The sequence below is a fragment of the Lissotriton vulgaris genome, chromosome 8 (genome assembly GCF_964263255.1).
Source record: "Lissotriton vulgaris chromosome 8, aLisVul1.2, whole genome shotgun sequence".
NCBI lineage: Eukaryota > Metazoa > Chordata > Amphibia > Caudata > Salamandridae > Lissotriton > Lissotriton vulgaris.
The window spans coordinates 808,991,948-809,006,552 of NC_141696.1; the positions used below are offsets into that span (position 1 = coordinate 808,991,948).

Consider the following 14,605-nt stretch of genomic DNA (forward strand, 5'->3'; position numbering starts at 1 on the left):
GATCGAATCAGCTTTGCCAAAGGGGCAACCTTAATATAAAAAAAGGTAGAGCTTAATGACAAGCCCTGGGGTACCCTAAAAACGAGTGTAAAATTGGGCGATTTGAACTCAGTGAGAGCAACAAACTGTTCTGGATCAGACAGAAATGACCAAAGTAAGGACAAAGCTTTTCCTTTTATGCCTGTCCCGTCAAGGCATTACAGCAGTTTTTATGGTTGACTGTATTGAATGTTACAGAGGAATTAAGCAGCACCAGTGCTGCATTGCCCCCTGCGCCGACGTCTGCCTGATCTGTTCAGATGCCGAGATCAGTGCCAGGTCCGTACTATGATGCTTCCTGAAGCCATACTGAGTCTCTGAGACAACTTCCTACATGTGAAACATCTAAAATATGACCAGTAGACAATACCTGAACAATTCCGTTCCATGTTCCCAAACTAGATCATCAGTTCTATTCTAAATGCACCGACTTTAGGCCCTGAGAAGGCCAATATTGCTATAGACCCCACACCGTGTAAAATGAACAAAGGAGATATTTTGATACATACATAGTTAAGTATACCAACCGCTACACTTATTCAAAACAGGTCTCAGGGAGCCTTATATTGAATCAGACACCAGACTTGGTAATTTCCTCTCCAAAATGAGGCACTTTCAGGCTTCATTATCTTGAGCCTGATGATAGCATATGCCACAAAACAGACAATGTAGGAAGAAAGGTATCTGGCACTACATCTCCAGTTATAAAGATAACTCTAGGAAGAGACAAGAGTTTATTGTGGGGCTTTCTGATATGATTTTCATAGGCATTTATCTGTGCCTTTCCAGTGATGCTCCTTATCCCTCCAGTGGCCCTCTGGCTAAAATAGTTCGAGCTTAGAATGGTTCTTCGTGGATTTGCTTCAACTAACAGAGCAACTAGACAAGACGCCTGGGATGCCAGACCTGTTGCCCAGGTACAAGTCATTTTATTTTTCTGAACCACAATTTGCAATCTCTCAACTTGGCAACTTGACTCCTGAAAACCTCCATTATTGATATTACCACCTTTCATCAGACTATATGAATATCTTAAAAGAAGCCTAAATATATTCCACCTGCTCATCACATATATATAACTGTTGTAAAGATTCTGCCTAGTGTGTGTGGAATAATCCATTGTCTCCATGGTATGCAAAAAAATAATTCTTCTACTATATTTCAGTACATTTAGCGCGAAATCAAAAAGTTGCTTTTCTTGTGTTGATCATGTCCACACAAGGTAAGTAAGATCCAGGGCCCGTGCCTAACAAGCCTTATTTGATGTTCGGTAATAAGCAAGATTGTTTAAAGTCTGTAGCCAACCTTTCTCAGTAAATTGGTACAAGATTTCTGTACAGCTCAAACTGCATCTCCATCCAACATTTTTGCAAATCCTTGCTGTGAAAGGGGTCACCAGTTGTATGTATATAAAAATGTGCTTTAGGAATTTAAACAGTTATTTGTCAGTTGCGGCAACGGAAATGGCAAATTTCAAGCAGCATATAACCTGCTAAACTGTATATTCTGTCATACTACTGTAAGGTTGCTATGTTAAGGTAAACATAAAACATTTCAAGAAGATTTAAGGATCATTGTTCAAGAGGAAAATATTCTAATATAACCCTTCCTAGAAATTACACTACTGCTAACATTGAAAGAGTATCCACATGATGCTCTCATCACACATTTGCAAAGCACTATTGTCTAGACTCTTTCTCCAGAAGAAATAGATGCACAAGTGGCACAACTTTCTCTATGAAGCTGGATTGGCTAATTGGCATTTACACTTATGACTGATCAATCCACTACCTTGATTGTTTGTTTCCTTTTATATCTGATGGGATGGTCTTACTATTTCATTTCAGTTAATGTTCATCAGTATGTGTGCAGATAGAGTGATGGAGAAGAAAAATGTATGTACTTGTACTCCACATTCGCGTTCATGGGTATTCCCTCTGAATTCTTAAACTACCCATGCAGATTACACACAAAGAACAATAATGATTTATGTGACTGGTCACACTTGAGAGCCTTGATGCTTTGGAGCATCAAAATAACCTGTTACTCAAATGCCAAAGCTTTACAAACCCCTATGTTTACATCACCTATCCTTTGCAAGGGTGCTTGTTTTTCGGTCCAGAGAAGACCTGGCTTGGCAGTTCGGGCATGACTGTGCCCATGAGGCACAGGGTCAAGACTGATATGATTGGCTGGATCCAAACTGAGTTGGTATGGTGAGCAAAAGAACGATGGACTTAGCACCTTCACTGCTGGGCACATTCCCCCAATGTGCTGGGAGGAGGGGGGGCGCGCACAGCGCCCCCATGCTCATGACGAGCTCAGCTCGTCATGCAGCACAGTGCTCGTGTGCTCACGACGAGCTGAGCTTGTCATGACCACACCCGTTTTCATCGAACGCTCGCACAGCAGGGGAATTAGCCCAGCATGCGAGCGTTCTAATGGTCATGACGAGCTCAGCTCGTCATGAGCACACAAGCACCGTGGCACATGACGAGCTGAGCATCGAAGGAGTTAACCCAGATCTCTCCACTGGGGGTGAATGTTTTATTTGCTCTGCATTCCGTCCATCATCTGTGTGTCTTTTGCTTTCTCACCCTGTAGAGCACCGGGTATGCCCAGACATGGGTCCTGGGATCAGTGTGCCACTGGATTCAAGCTAGCCTGGTTGATGAGGGGTGATGTCCCGAAACCGGTCCCAGTATGATTGTTTCTGGTCCAGGGAAGCACTGGCTTGTCAGTCCAGGCTGGACTGTTACCATGAGGCAGGCACAGGGTCAAAACTGTTTTGCATTTGGCTTGGTCCAAACTGGGGTGGCTTGGTGAGCAAAAGAACAATGGCTTTAACCCAAATCTCTTGACTGGGGGTGAATGTTTGATGTGCTCTGCATTCTGTCCATCATCTGTGTGTCTTTTGGCTTAAAGGCACATTGCATTTATTCTTCTTGGAAATCAGTGTTGCCAGCAACTCTCTTTCTTTAATTGTTCTGATTTATAAGCAGAAGGGGTATGTCAGCAGTAGACTTTCATTGACGTCCTTTGAAATGAAAAAGGAAATATGCCTTTAGATAACTTGTAAAGGATTCCAGAACTCCATTGAAACCAGTGTAACGTGTCCTTGCAGGCTTTTGCATTATTTTCTAGCTGTATTTGAAGCTCTGCATCTTGCACAGCGTTGATTAAATACTGGCTGAATAATAAGGGGATGGATTGGGGGCAAGTACTTGGAAAAACTAGAGTCAGTAGGTTTAAATGCCTAAAATAAGACCCAATAATATAGTCACAATTTTGTTGACCTGTATATATCTTAAGCAAGGCAAATCTGAGGGAGAGAATCGGGGAATTGGTGGTCTAGAACCCCAATGGCAAAGTGTTTGTACATGAAAGTGAAGGAAATTGATTACAATAGGAAGAGAAAGGGAGCAAGGATGGCTTTTGTTAGTTGAGGGTCCAACTCACTGTCCATCCAAGGTGCTGATGGAGGCTTCCTTCAGGGGGTTGGGCAGTATAGATGCACCGTTAATTAAACATTGCCTCAATTTCTTCTTCCAAAACTCTGTTTGTACTTTGCGGTTGGAAAAAGAAAGGTGGAAGTGGTCCCATGTTTGATATCTCTTTCCCCAGGACAGCGAAAAGGCTTCTTGTCTCTACGCATGCACACCCACAATGTGAGGCATTCCATGTGTCAATACATAGGAGTAATGCAGGGCTGCAAAAGTGAGATTCTTAATGGTCACAGGGCCCAGGGATAGCCACTATCTAGGTTCCAAGATCTTATGTACATCACACAAGATCAACACCATATTCTGCAATTTATATCCTCAGAAAGATGCTATTTCTAAAAGCCTCCTGCCACTATACTCCTAAACCTCTGCATGAATACTAGCCCTGGTCTTTAAACTGTTGATTGTTTTCCTCTCCTTTATGCCGAACAACCCTCTCCTTACCTTCCTTCCTCTGAATGCGTCCTCTCTTGTGCATCTATTTCTCCAGAAGGAATAGATGCACAAGTGGCACAACTTTCTCTATGAAGCTGGATAGGCTAATTGGCATTTACACTTATGACTGATCAATCCACTACCTTGATTGTTTGTTTCCTTTTCTATCAATGAGTGCAGATAGAGTGATGGAGAAGAAAAATGTATGTACTTGTACTCCACATTCGCGTTCATGGGTATTCCCTCTGAATTCTTAAGATACCCATGCAGATTACACACAAAGAACAATAATGATTTATGTGACTGGTCACACATGAGAGCCTTGATGCTTTGGAGCATCAAAATAACCTGTTACTCAACTGCCAAAGCTTTACAAACCCCTATGTTTACATCACCTATCCTTTGCTTGTTTCCGGTCAAGAGAAGACCTGGCTTGGCATTTCGGGCTAGACTGTGCCCATGCCTATGTGCCTATGCTTTGAGTATAGCCTACTCTAAGTTGCTTGCCTATCTGTCTGCCTTATTCTCTGTTACTGCATTTCTATAAATATCCCACACCTCACTTTATAGATCATAACTTCTTTGAAACCACATCCCTGCAACCTAACAATACTTTATCTCCTGTAGCTTCATCAACCATCTGCATCCCACTGATCTATTGTTGGTGTCACCTAACTCCTAATATTTTAACCAGTCACACAAGCTTGAGGAAATGTGTAGAATGGTTTCCATGAGAGCACAAGACTAATTCCAATAACCAGTAATATCAATAACCAGTCGATTAACCACTAACCTTGATTTCTAGAGAAGGGTTCTACTATCCACAAAGTGCTTCAACTCCTTATCCGGTGTAGTATGTGCTGCGGCATATGATTACACTACAGTACAATATTGGGAATGCTTACCCTGTACTGGGCTCAAAAAAGTATATATTGCAAGCTTGTGGGAGTTGAAAGGATCAGGCACAAATTCAGTGGGCACCCAGTCTTGGTATTTGAGAATGTGTCATATGACTGGACTCACAAACACAACTTTGCATGGGGAAAGAAGTTGATGATGCAAAAAATCCATGGTTTTTGGGAGTGGTAAAACCTCATCCGCATGTTATTCTAAATTCTATCCTTATTTACCTGGAAGGGGCAGTAATGGGTTTACCCTGGGCTGTTTTACCGCATTGTAATTCTGTGTGATTTGTTATAATAATAATAATAATAATAATACTGATACTTATAAAGCGCGAATAGCTACCTCACCTGGAGGTGTCCCGGCGCTATGTGAGCAGCTTTAGCAAAACAAGTAGCAAAAGGGAGGCTTAGATTTTCTACGTAAAGAGCCAACCCCCAGATTCATCAAGAACACATTTTGCGATTCCTTAATAGTGAATAATACCGATTCGCTATTAAGGAATAGCAAAATGCTATTCATCAAGAAATCCATTCAAAATTAGCGATTTCTAATAATTCCTTAATTGTGACTCGCAAATTGCGAATCGCAATTAAGGAATATCTCCCCATTCATTCCTATGGGCCTAGAATGGGAAGACAATCTCAATTTGCTAATCGCAATTAGCGATTCGCAAATTGAGATTGCGATTTCAAGGGTGCAGGACACTGTTGCACCCCTGAAATTGATGTGTGCACATATGTTGCGCACACACATGCCCTTTGGGCATGTGTGTGCGCAACATGAAACTTTGAAAAATGCACTTTAGTGCATTTTTCAAAGTTTTTGCTATTTACCAGGTAGTAATTTCCTTACAGCGCGGGGATGCCCTTGGGTCACCAGGCGCTATACAAATCTCTAAATAAATAAATAAATAAATAAAATAGCGGCCCCAGATTGCGAATTCGCAATTTTTAAATGGTTCATGAATTGCATTTAAGGAATCTCAAATTGAGATTTCTAAAATGCAATTCATCGCAATTTAGCGATTCCTAGAATTGCGATTTTTGCATTTGGGATGATGAATCCCAAATGCAAAAATAGCGCTCGCAAAGGGCCAGATTCTGAGAATCTGGCCCTTTGTGAGCCGATTTCGGCTTGATGAATCTACCTGTAAGTCTTTAATTGCTTCTTAAATGCGGGCCTTAAATAAAGAACCTAAGAGGAGGACCCAAGAGAAGGGAAAAAACAGTTTTTCATGCATCTTAACAGCCTTTATTTCAAGAAACATCTCCTTTTTTTCTCTTTCAGAGATCCAAACACCATATTCAGAGGGAACTCATTAACCTCCAAGTGCATCGATGAGACCATGAAATTGGCGGGGATGCATTACCTCCAAGTCACGCTGAAGCCCATCATTGATGAGGTAGCCACAGCTCCTGGTCTTTTTTTTTAGTTACTGTGCTCTTCAGCCTGAGGTCGCTTGTGGTAACTGGATGAATCCTTGTTTACAAGGTTCTCTTCACTTACTCAATGCCCAAGGGTGCTGACTCACCCAAAACCACTAAACGTCGAATTGCATTATAGACACGAGCACATTCAATCTGAACTTTCAAAGGGCCCGCTGCCTTAAGCCATAAACTCAATTTATCCAGCCCTGCTGATGGTTTACAATGAAGATTAGGTCAGAGAGTTCTCTCAGTGTCCACTTTCCTGGAAATGTCAACACTAAACGTAAGTGATCAGACCTAGGAAAATGCCCGTTTAGAGCTGCTCAGTAAAAAACTTCATTGTTTCAGAGTACTTCCTGGATAGGAGTGGGTGGGAGCAGGATGGATCAAGAAAGTGTGAGTGTTTGATGGGCAGGACCAGTTGTGGTTGCAGTAGGAGCAGAATGGACATGTGTTTATGAGTTTGAAAAATAGAAGAAAATTAATCGATATTTAAATGCCTGGTGTTTACCAGGCCATCTTTCACTTATTTTGCAAGAGGTTGAGTGTGCAACAATCCAGTAGCATTCAGCTAACTTTTCTCATCTGAGTAATACAAGTCAAGGCGAGCTTCCTTCCATAACTACTATAATGCAGATACGTTTTAAGAGAAGGCGGTATAACAGTGGCCCTGCGTGTCCTGTGTTCTTGTGCTGTGTATTGGTGTCCTAATCTGAAGCCCTGCCCAAGTCCTGTAATGTTTTTTTACTATGCAGTTTTTGAACACCAAAAAACAGTGCATACCACAAACATAGAAGTAATAATACAATTATGCATCAGTAGTGGGGCACGGAACGATTTAATTGTCACCAACATAGAAAACAATAACTAAGGGAAATTAAATGCAACTTTTACACACATCATCACCGAATAAGGCCTGCTAACTAGTCTGCACTGGAATACATGAACACGTGCCTCCCTGGGTGTACAGTCGACTGACTCTCTTTGAAAGCCAGGACTTGTGCTAAATACGCTTAGATTTGCCAAGGCAGATGGTAAAAAACTGGGACTGTCCTGACAAATCTGTGATACCTCGTCACCTGGTGGTTTTTCCGAAGTGGGTATTAGCTTCAAAATAATAGTAAATCTGTTCAGCCTATCTCCTTCATGTTCAGATTGCAAGACATTTTTACATAGTGCCTGGATATAGTTTATGCACCTTTGGGCTGTGTACAAGATTTTTTGGTCACACACTGGTGACATCATTCTTTGATTCTCCAGCTGGTTTCTAGTGCCAGGAAGCTGTTGTCACTAGCATTACCATTCATACAATGATCAATATCATTGCTGAATCTGTGCAGCTGCTGAGCACTGGTGATCCTTTTTGGGACCAGGACTTACTTTTCATCATCACAATTTGACCCAGACCAAGAGAGAAAGGTGGTAAAGTGAGGAAGCGAAAGATGGAAAAAGAGAGAGAAAAGAAAAAAGCAGGGTTGGAAAGCAGTTGCAAGATTGGGATGAAGCATTAGGAAGTGTAGGGGAAGAAAGAAGGATGAGGTGGAATCAAGACTAGCAAGCCTTCCTATTCGGGAACTTTGTCTTCCAGAGGAATCATAGGCGGTCTCCTTAGAACATGTTTGGCCCCTGCCATTATTATGAATTATAGTGTAGACAAGGAGGATGGGTTTGGATTAGTGGACAGGAAGATCTGGCGCTCAAGCGGGTGTGATTCTTAGTAAGACTTCTGATTCACAGTTAGCTGTGCAAACAGGTCAGGGGAAACAAAACCCAGACAACAAAGCATCCCCTGCAGTGGTGTAGGGAGGCCTACACTAAACAGATAAATACAAGGTCCTGTGAACACGTTATAGAATAATAGGTCTTGATGTTAGAACCCAAAATTTGAGGCAATGTTCATTAGAATTGAAGGAATGAAGGTCAAACTCCAAATGTTGCATGAAGAATAGATTTATAAAAATCCTGACCGGCTGCGATCCGCAACCTGGATCTTCGTTTTGTTACTCCTCGCACAGATCCGTGCAATCTACCACTAACCAGATCCCTGCCTCCACCATAGGACGCATCCGTCCCCAGTGCCTCATGCGGTTTTACACGCCCAGCAGGGTCTGGTCTTCTCCTTGACCGCTGTTTACTCCATTTCGCTCGCAGCCGGTCAGGATTTTTCACCGTTATTGCGATCACCATTACACATAGGGAACCTACAGCCCTGAAGAGTCACATCTTCCACACGGTGTGACGAAACACGTGTCGGCTGGATTATGTCAAAATATACAGATCAAGATTGACTTATAAATCTATTCTTCATGCAAAATTTGGAGTTTGACCTTCATTCCTTCAATTCTAATGAACATTGCCTCAAATTTTGGGTTCTGACATCAGGATCTATTATTCTATAATGTGTGCACAGGACCTTGTAATTATTATGAATTATGTAGCTTTCGGATCTATCAACATGTATTTTTGAGAAAAATAATGTCATGGAGGCTCACAAATGAACAAAAGAATCGGCTTTGAAAATGGCGGGAAAAACATACCATGGAGCCCATTTAAATGATGCACCTGTCGGTTCCGGGTTGAGCGTCTCTATTTCTTCATAAAAGTGCAAACTAGTTCCTCAGTGTGGAATTAAGACACTTCAGCATGTTTGGGCAATGAAGGGTGGGGATGTTTCAAAACCTTTGTGGCCTGTGCTGCCACGTTTATTTTTGGTTATCTTCTCCACACAGTTTGACAGTCATGTTTCCTGGCCATGCATTGAGCAACAATAAAGAAAACCCACAGATTTCCTTTCACAGTGACTCAGTCTTTATGTCACCCGTCCCGGCTATTTTTTCAGGAAACCACATTTACCTCAAAAATACCCTTTTAAAGGATCAATTTGATATTGGCCTGAGTAAACATCCTGGTGTGGTTTGATAGAAACCGTTCTCGTGTTTGTCTCCATTAAATGTTTTGAGAATGACTTGCTGAAATCTTAATGCCACTGGAAGCTTTAACGTCGGTCAGGGGTGCCAGGTCTTCTGTGTATGCAGTAATTTGATCGTGCCATCGGTTCGACTGGCATTTGGTTGGGAGTGTCTGTTTATTTGTTTAGAAAAAATGTCAGCTGTACCTATAGATTCCAAAATACTTTGTTACCCAAACACTGACTGAAAAAATTTAACTTCATTAATCAAGAGACTGCATGTTTGGTCATTTTGTCAAGTGTGGAGTTGTAATCTCCCGACCTTTCAATTTAACCAAATTGTGTGATCCTAGGCAGGCCACTTATACCGCCTTACTCGGTTTTCTCCCTCTCCCGGCCCCCTTGTGACTCAGACCCCCCCCCCCCCCCCCTTCCTTTGAAATTAGGAGCCATTCGAATCAAAAATATTGTCACAGACAAGTGGCTGATAAAGGCACTTTGCCATGCAAATGTATCATTTGTTCACCTTTTAGGCCCCTGTTCAGGTGCCGCTCACTCTGGTGTCTAGTCTTAACGTCTTCCACCGCTGCTGAAAATCATCAAATTAGTTTCAAATAAGTCTGTTTCCCAGTGCGCCATTGTCAACAGTCTTTAAAGTGCCAACACGTGCTGCGCATGGCGTCTGCCCCGAGGGGAGTGAAACCGAAAAACGCACGTACTGTGCTATGACCCGAAGCAGTTCAAGGACTTAATAGTGAAAATGCATTAAGCATGCCAAAAAGCCTTAAAAAACCACTAGCTTATATCCAGGCACAGTTTGCGGGGCACTCTACACACTTATTCCTACAACACTTGACACACTTAATCCAGCTGCTGTGTTTTGGCGGGAAAGGGAGGAAGCATATCCTTGCAGTAAAGTTTAACCCTACTCTTTCCACCAGGGCAGGTCCTAGGACTTTTGGGGCCCGGGCAGAAACGAAATGTGTGAGGCCCCCCTAATTTTCAGGCAGCGTCCAATCACATCCGCCCCACGTCTGTCCTCCGTCCTCTTCTCTCAGCACCGGAAGCACTCAGGATCCTGGACTCTCCCAGCCAATCAAGACTCTGCATGAGCAGCTTTGTGATTGGTCAGAGCGGCCTCTTTGGCCACTCAGGCAGTGCCTGGGAGCCTGGGCATGTTCTCCACCGGCAACACAGCCAGGTGGAGAACATGTTAAGTGCAAACCACTCCTCACTCTGCTCTGGTAAGCTCAGCCCCGCTCGACCTTGCTCAGATAACCGCATAAAAAAAAAAATGATAATAACGTCTTATCATTTTATTTTTTACACCGGTCTCCCACTTGGACAAATTGTGTGCTCTTGGGCAAGCTCTTTTCTGAACTATTGCTGTGCTCCCTTTTTGACAAGATTGGAAGTATTTTGATTCGATTTGAAAACTGCTTAAAAGCATAGGATTACAACATGGACTAAGGGCTTCATTATGACTATGGCGGTCCTGTGGAATGCCGCAGTCACGGTGGCGGTCCACCTGCTGTATTACAACTTTGGCGGTTGGACTGCCACCAGACAGCTGCAACTGCTGGAGATCCGTGATCCTGCAGCAGTTGCACAACGTTCAGAGGCTGCAATATGCTGGCAATGCCACTGCAGCACCGCCATGCATATTAAGAGTTGCCTCACTACTATCTTTTACATGGCAGTGAGACTGCCATGAAGAGGGTGGTGGTGAGACAACAGAGGGGGCCCTAACAGGGCCCGAAGTGCCTCAGTGAATGGGGGTGCATGCAGGGGGGCACATGAGGTGCCCCCTTATATTTTTGCAACCCAGTACCTGCACAGGAAGGAATGTATAACATGGTGCATTCATTCCTGTGCAGGAACGTACTGTGGTGGTCCCACAGTGGTGCCTTTCTAAGGCTCTCCTATGAGCCTTAGAAAGGCCCCGCAGTGGGGCTACAGCAGCACATTCGCCTGCCAAGGATTAAAATTTGTAATATGGCAGTCGGTGTGGGGACGGCTTTGGCAGTCCTACCGTGGAGCGCTGGTGTGGCGCTCCAAGGGAATACCGCCAAAGTCATAATCAGGCCCTTAATATTACCTGGGAGAGAAGGGCCCAGTCACATGGTATATTCCCCTAAACGCAATAAAGTCGTAAATGTATAGCCTAGCCACTGAAACTATGCAATTGTGTGGCCATGGTGGTTTTTCCATAATTATGGATTCGCCACATAATCCAACATCTGCTACATAATCTACAGATTTTAACCCCAAAATTTTTTCTTGCTCAACCAGTTCAAAAGTTACTGAGACCCAGCAACACGTGTTGCCATGCAATTAAAAGCCCATTTCAAAGGTTCACTGGTTACCTATTTGTTGCTTATTACTATATTTGGGTGTTAAACTGATACTAATGGGGGGCAGCCTATGCATTGACAGTGTTACCAAGAGTAAAATGAGAAAATAATGAGTAATACTATGAGAAAATATACTGCATTACACTGCATAATTTGTCTTTACCACATAATGTAGTGTACTCTGCCGCATAATTTGGCCGTCCTCTTCTGCATGATTACAGTTGCTCTGTGAATAGCCTTTGAACCAAGTAGACGTGTGTTACACTCTTGGCTCTACTAATTTAATCAACTGTTTGTTCCTGGGCAAATAATAATCTTCCTGTGCCTGGTTTAGTGATTTACAATTGCAACAGCACTTTAAAAACCCTTACAGGGCACACTCTCAGTACAGGTCCTGAGTATAGGTTTCATTAATACATTTAAGGTTGTTTGTATCCCAGTAGATGAAGGCTCTACTGAAGCTGCTTGGTGCCAGACACCTCTTGTGCTGCACTGCGTCCCTCTCTGCCGCCCACACGCATCTCTTTCACAGATCATCAAGGGCTGAAAAAGAGTTGAAAGGGTTAAAAGTGCAGGACAGTCAGTGGTTGAAGTGGGCGGGAACAGCAGGGCACGGCGTGCCCCTACTTCTTTAATTCTGTAGATTCCGTTCCCCTACTTTTTTATTATGAACATGCGTCCCTGTACGTCAGAAATATTCTGTTTGTGGACGGGCGGGGAGCAGAGAAGGAAAAGGTCTCTGTCTCTTACTTCGTGCCCAGACAAGACAAGGAAGGTGTCCGCTTCTGCTCTGCCGCTGGCAGCTGCCCCCTCTTTCTTACTACTATTCCCTCTTGTTCTGTCTAACTCCTTCTCACTTTTCCAAAAATCATGAATCAAGAAATGGTTCTCACCGTCTCTTCCTGTGGTCCATTTGTACCCCTGTGAAATGGATGCAAAAAAGAAAACCACTTTTGCTGGAAATGCCGTTTTGACATTTTTCTATTCCAAAGTGCAGCCTCGGAAATAAAATGTTCAAACTCTGAAAAATAATTAAATAAAGCAAGATGAAGTGTTCTTAAAGTGGCCAGATCATTTTTTACAAACCCCGACACATTAGCACCACTTTACAGAGTTTGCCAGTAAAGAGCTACTTTTGTTTTCTTGTCTTTCTTTGAACAGCATTGTTTTCCTCCAGTACCTCCTACCTGGAGGCAGGGCTGGCGCTAGGCCTGGGCAGTGTGGGCAGCTGCCCATTGCCTGGCGCTCTGCCTGCCAGGATGGGGCCCCCCACAATGGCAATTAACACCCCACTAGTCCTCGTGTATGTCTGCCGATCAGAGTGAAAGAAATGCTTCACAAACGGGCTCATGGGAGGGGGCCCCCCTCTTGGGGCCTCTAAGGGATTGTGTGGGAAGGCCTAGGGGAGGGTACACCTCTCAGGCTGCCAGTTTAGAGACTCAGCAGGGCACCCATTGTCAGCACTTTAGCCCACACAGGTTTAACTCAGCCCCCAAGCAATTCTCACACTTTCAGTTCGAAATGGGCTGTACAATAGTTGCTTGGGGTGGTTGAGAAGAGGAGCTGCGTCCCAAGTGGAGTCTGCACAAAGCAGCTTCCCTGATATCAAAAGTTGTCACTTATGTAGATTTCAGGGGTCTCCCACATTCCCTTTTGCCCAGGGCCCCGAAAATCCTAGGACCGGCCCTGCCTGGAGGTACTGTAATACCTGGTTGATGGGTGGATTGGAAAACGAAATGTGTGTTCACAAATGTGTCTTTTGAAACCATACTGCTTACGTTTTGTAAGCATATAAGCAGTGGACATTGAAATGGGTCCTTTCCGGGCCCTGTAGTTATGTCCTTAACTTTTCAGGCAAAAATACTTGTTGATTTCTGAAAAATGACTGTAAAAGCGTTAAGTTCACCATGTTCCTGCTTACATTTTACATGCTATATTAAATCTTTCATTCCTTATGAGTGTTTGCTTTTTCCAGGATGTTGTTACCTTTTCTTTTAGGCAGCATATTGCTCTTGCCTAGTGTGTAATTTGAATTGATCGCATCCAGTTATTTATAGCAGGTCAAATTGGATTGTAGCTGAAGGCAGGATGAGTTTCTCTCAGTGGGGCAGTATGGTGTTCAGTGAGGGAGCAGATGTAGCACTGGGGGCAGAGCTGCTGAATTTAGAACTGGGGAACTAGGTTCAGCCTTCATGAACAGTCCCCCAGACCACTCTCCAGAGGGAGCACATTCCTATGCTAGACCTTAGAAGGCACCTGAAAGGCCCTGGTGTCTTAGCACCAGCAGGTGGACCCTAACAGTGGCAAGTGTGGGTTCACCTTGAAGGCTTGCCCACCACAATCCATTCTGAAGTTCACCTCCAGTCTTGCGGGCAGGCCTACGAAGTAGCAGACCCTAGAGCAACAGTGACTCTGTCACTGACGTCACAGGACACCTGAGAAGAGCTGGCTCTAGGGCAGTGGGACTGGTGTGACCGCAACGGGTGATGACTTTGAGTGGGGGCGTCGTATATTATGGTTTTAAAAGCACTTGCTGCCTCCTTCCTGGCCTCCAGCTATTTTCGGCAATAATTAAAATGCCATAATAACTCTGATGAATAAACTTTTCCTAGAGCGAGATCGGAGATTTGTCTAGTGGAAGTTTTGACTCATGGAAAGATAGCGCAGAGGGTTAATGTGCCTGCTGCAAAGAAAATGTACCTGGCCCATGACAAAGTGCACATATTGTAAATAGGTCAGTGGGTTACTGCTTTTGTCAGTGAGATCCTTTTGCTACTTGCAGTTTATATGTTAAAATCCTAACAAAGAACAGTGAGCTATTAACTTTCATCTAAGAGCTGCATACAAACTGCAAGGTATAAACTAGAGCGTTATGGTTTTTTCCCTAAGCCTTTGATTATCCTAATGTTGCAAAAAGTGTTATTTTCGATACAATTCAATAATGATTTTTAAAGAGAACCCCCAATCATGGTATTAAGTTTTAAATTCTGAGTTTGTGTTTCTCCAGGCCAATCACTATTAAACTATACGGTC

At 43.4% G+C, this 14,605-nt stretch overlaps 1 protein-coding gene across 2 annotated transcripts in view; it reads left to right on the forward strand.

Annotated features, from left to right (window-relative positions):
* Nucleotides 1-14,605, forward strand: part of RASA3 (RAS p21 protein activator 3) — an 897,341-nt gene that overhangs the window by 611,606 nt on the left and 271,130 nt on the right. For both annotated transcript variants that reach the window (XM_086934683.1, XM_086934684.1), the window contains exon 12: nt 6,171-6,285. In XM_086934683.1, the coding sequence (XP_086790809.1) occupies nt 6,171-6,285 (115 nt within the window). The remainder of the gene's footprint in view (nt 1-6,170; nt 6,286-14,605) is intronic.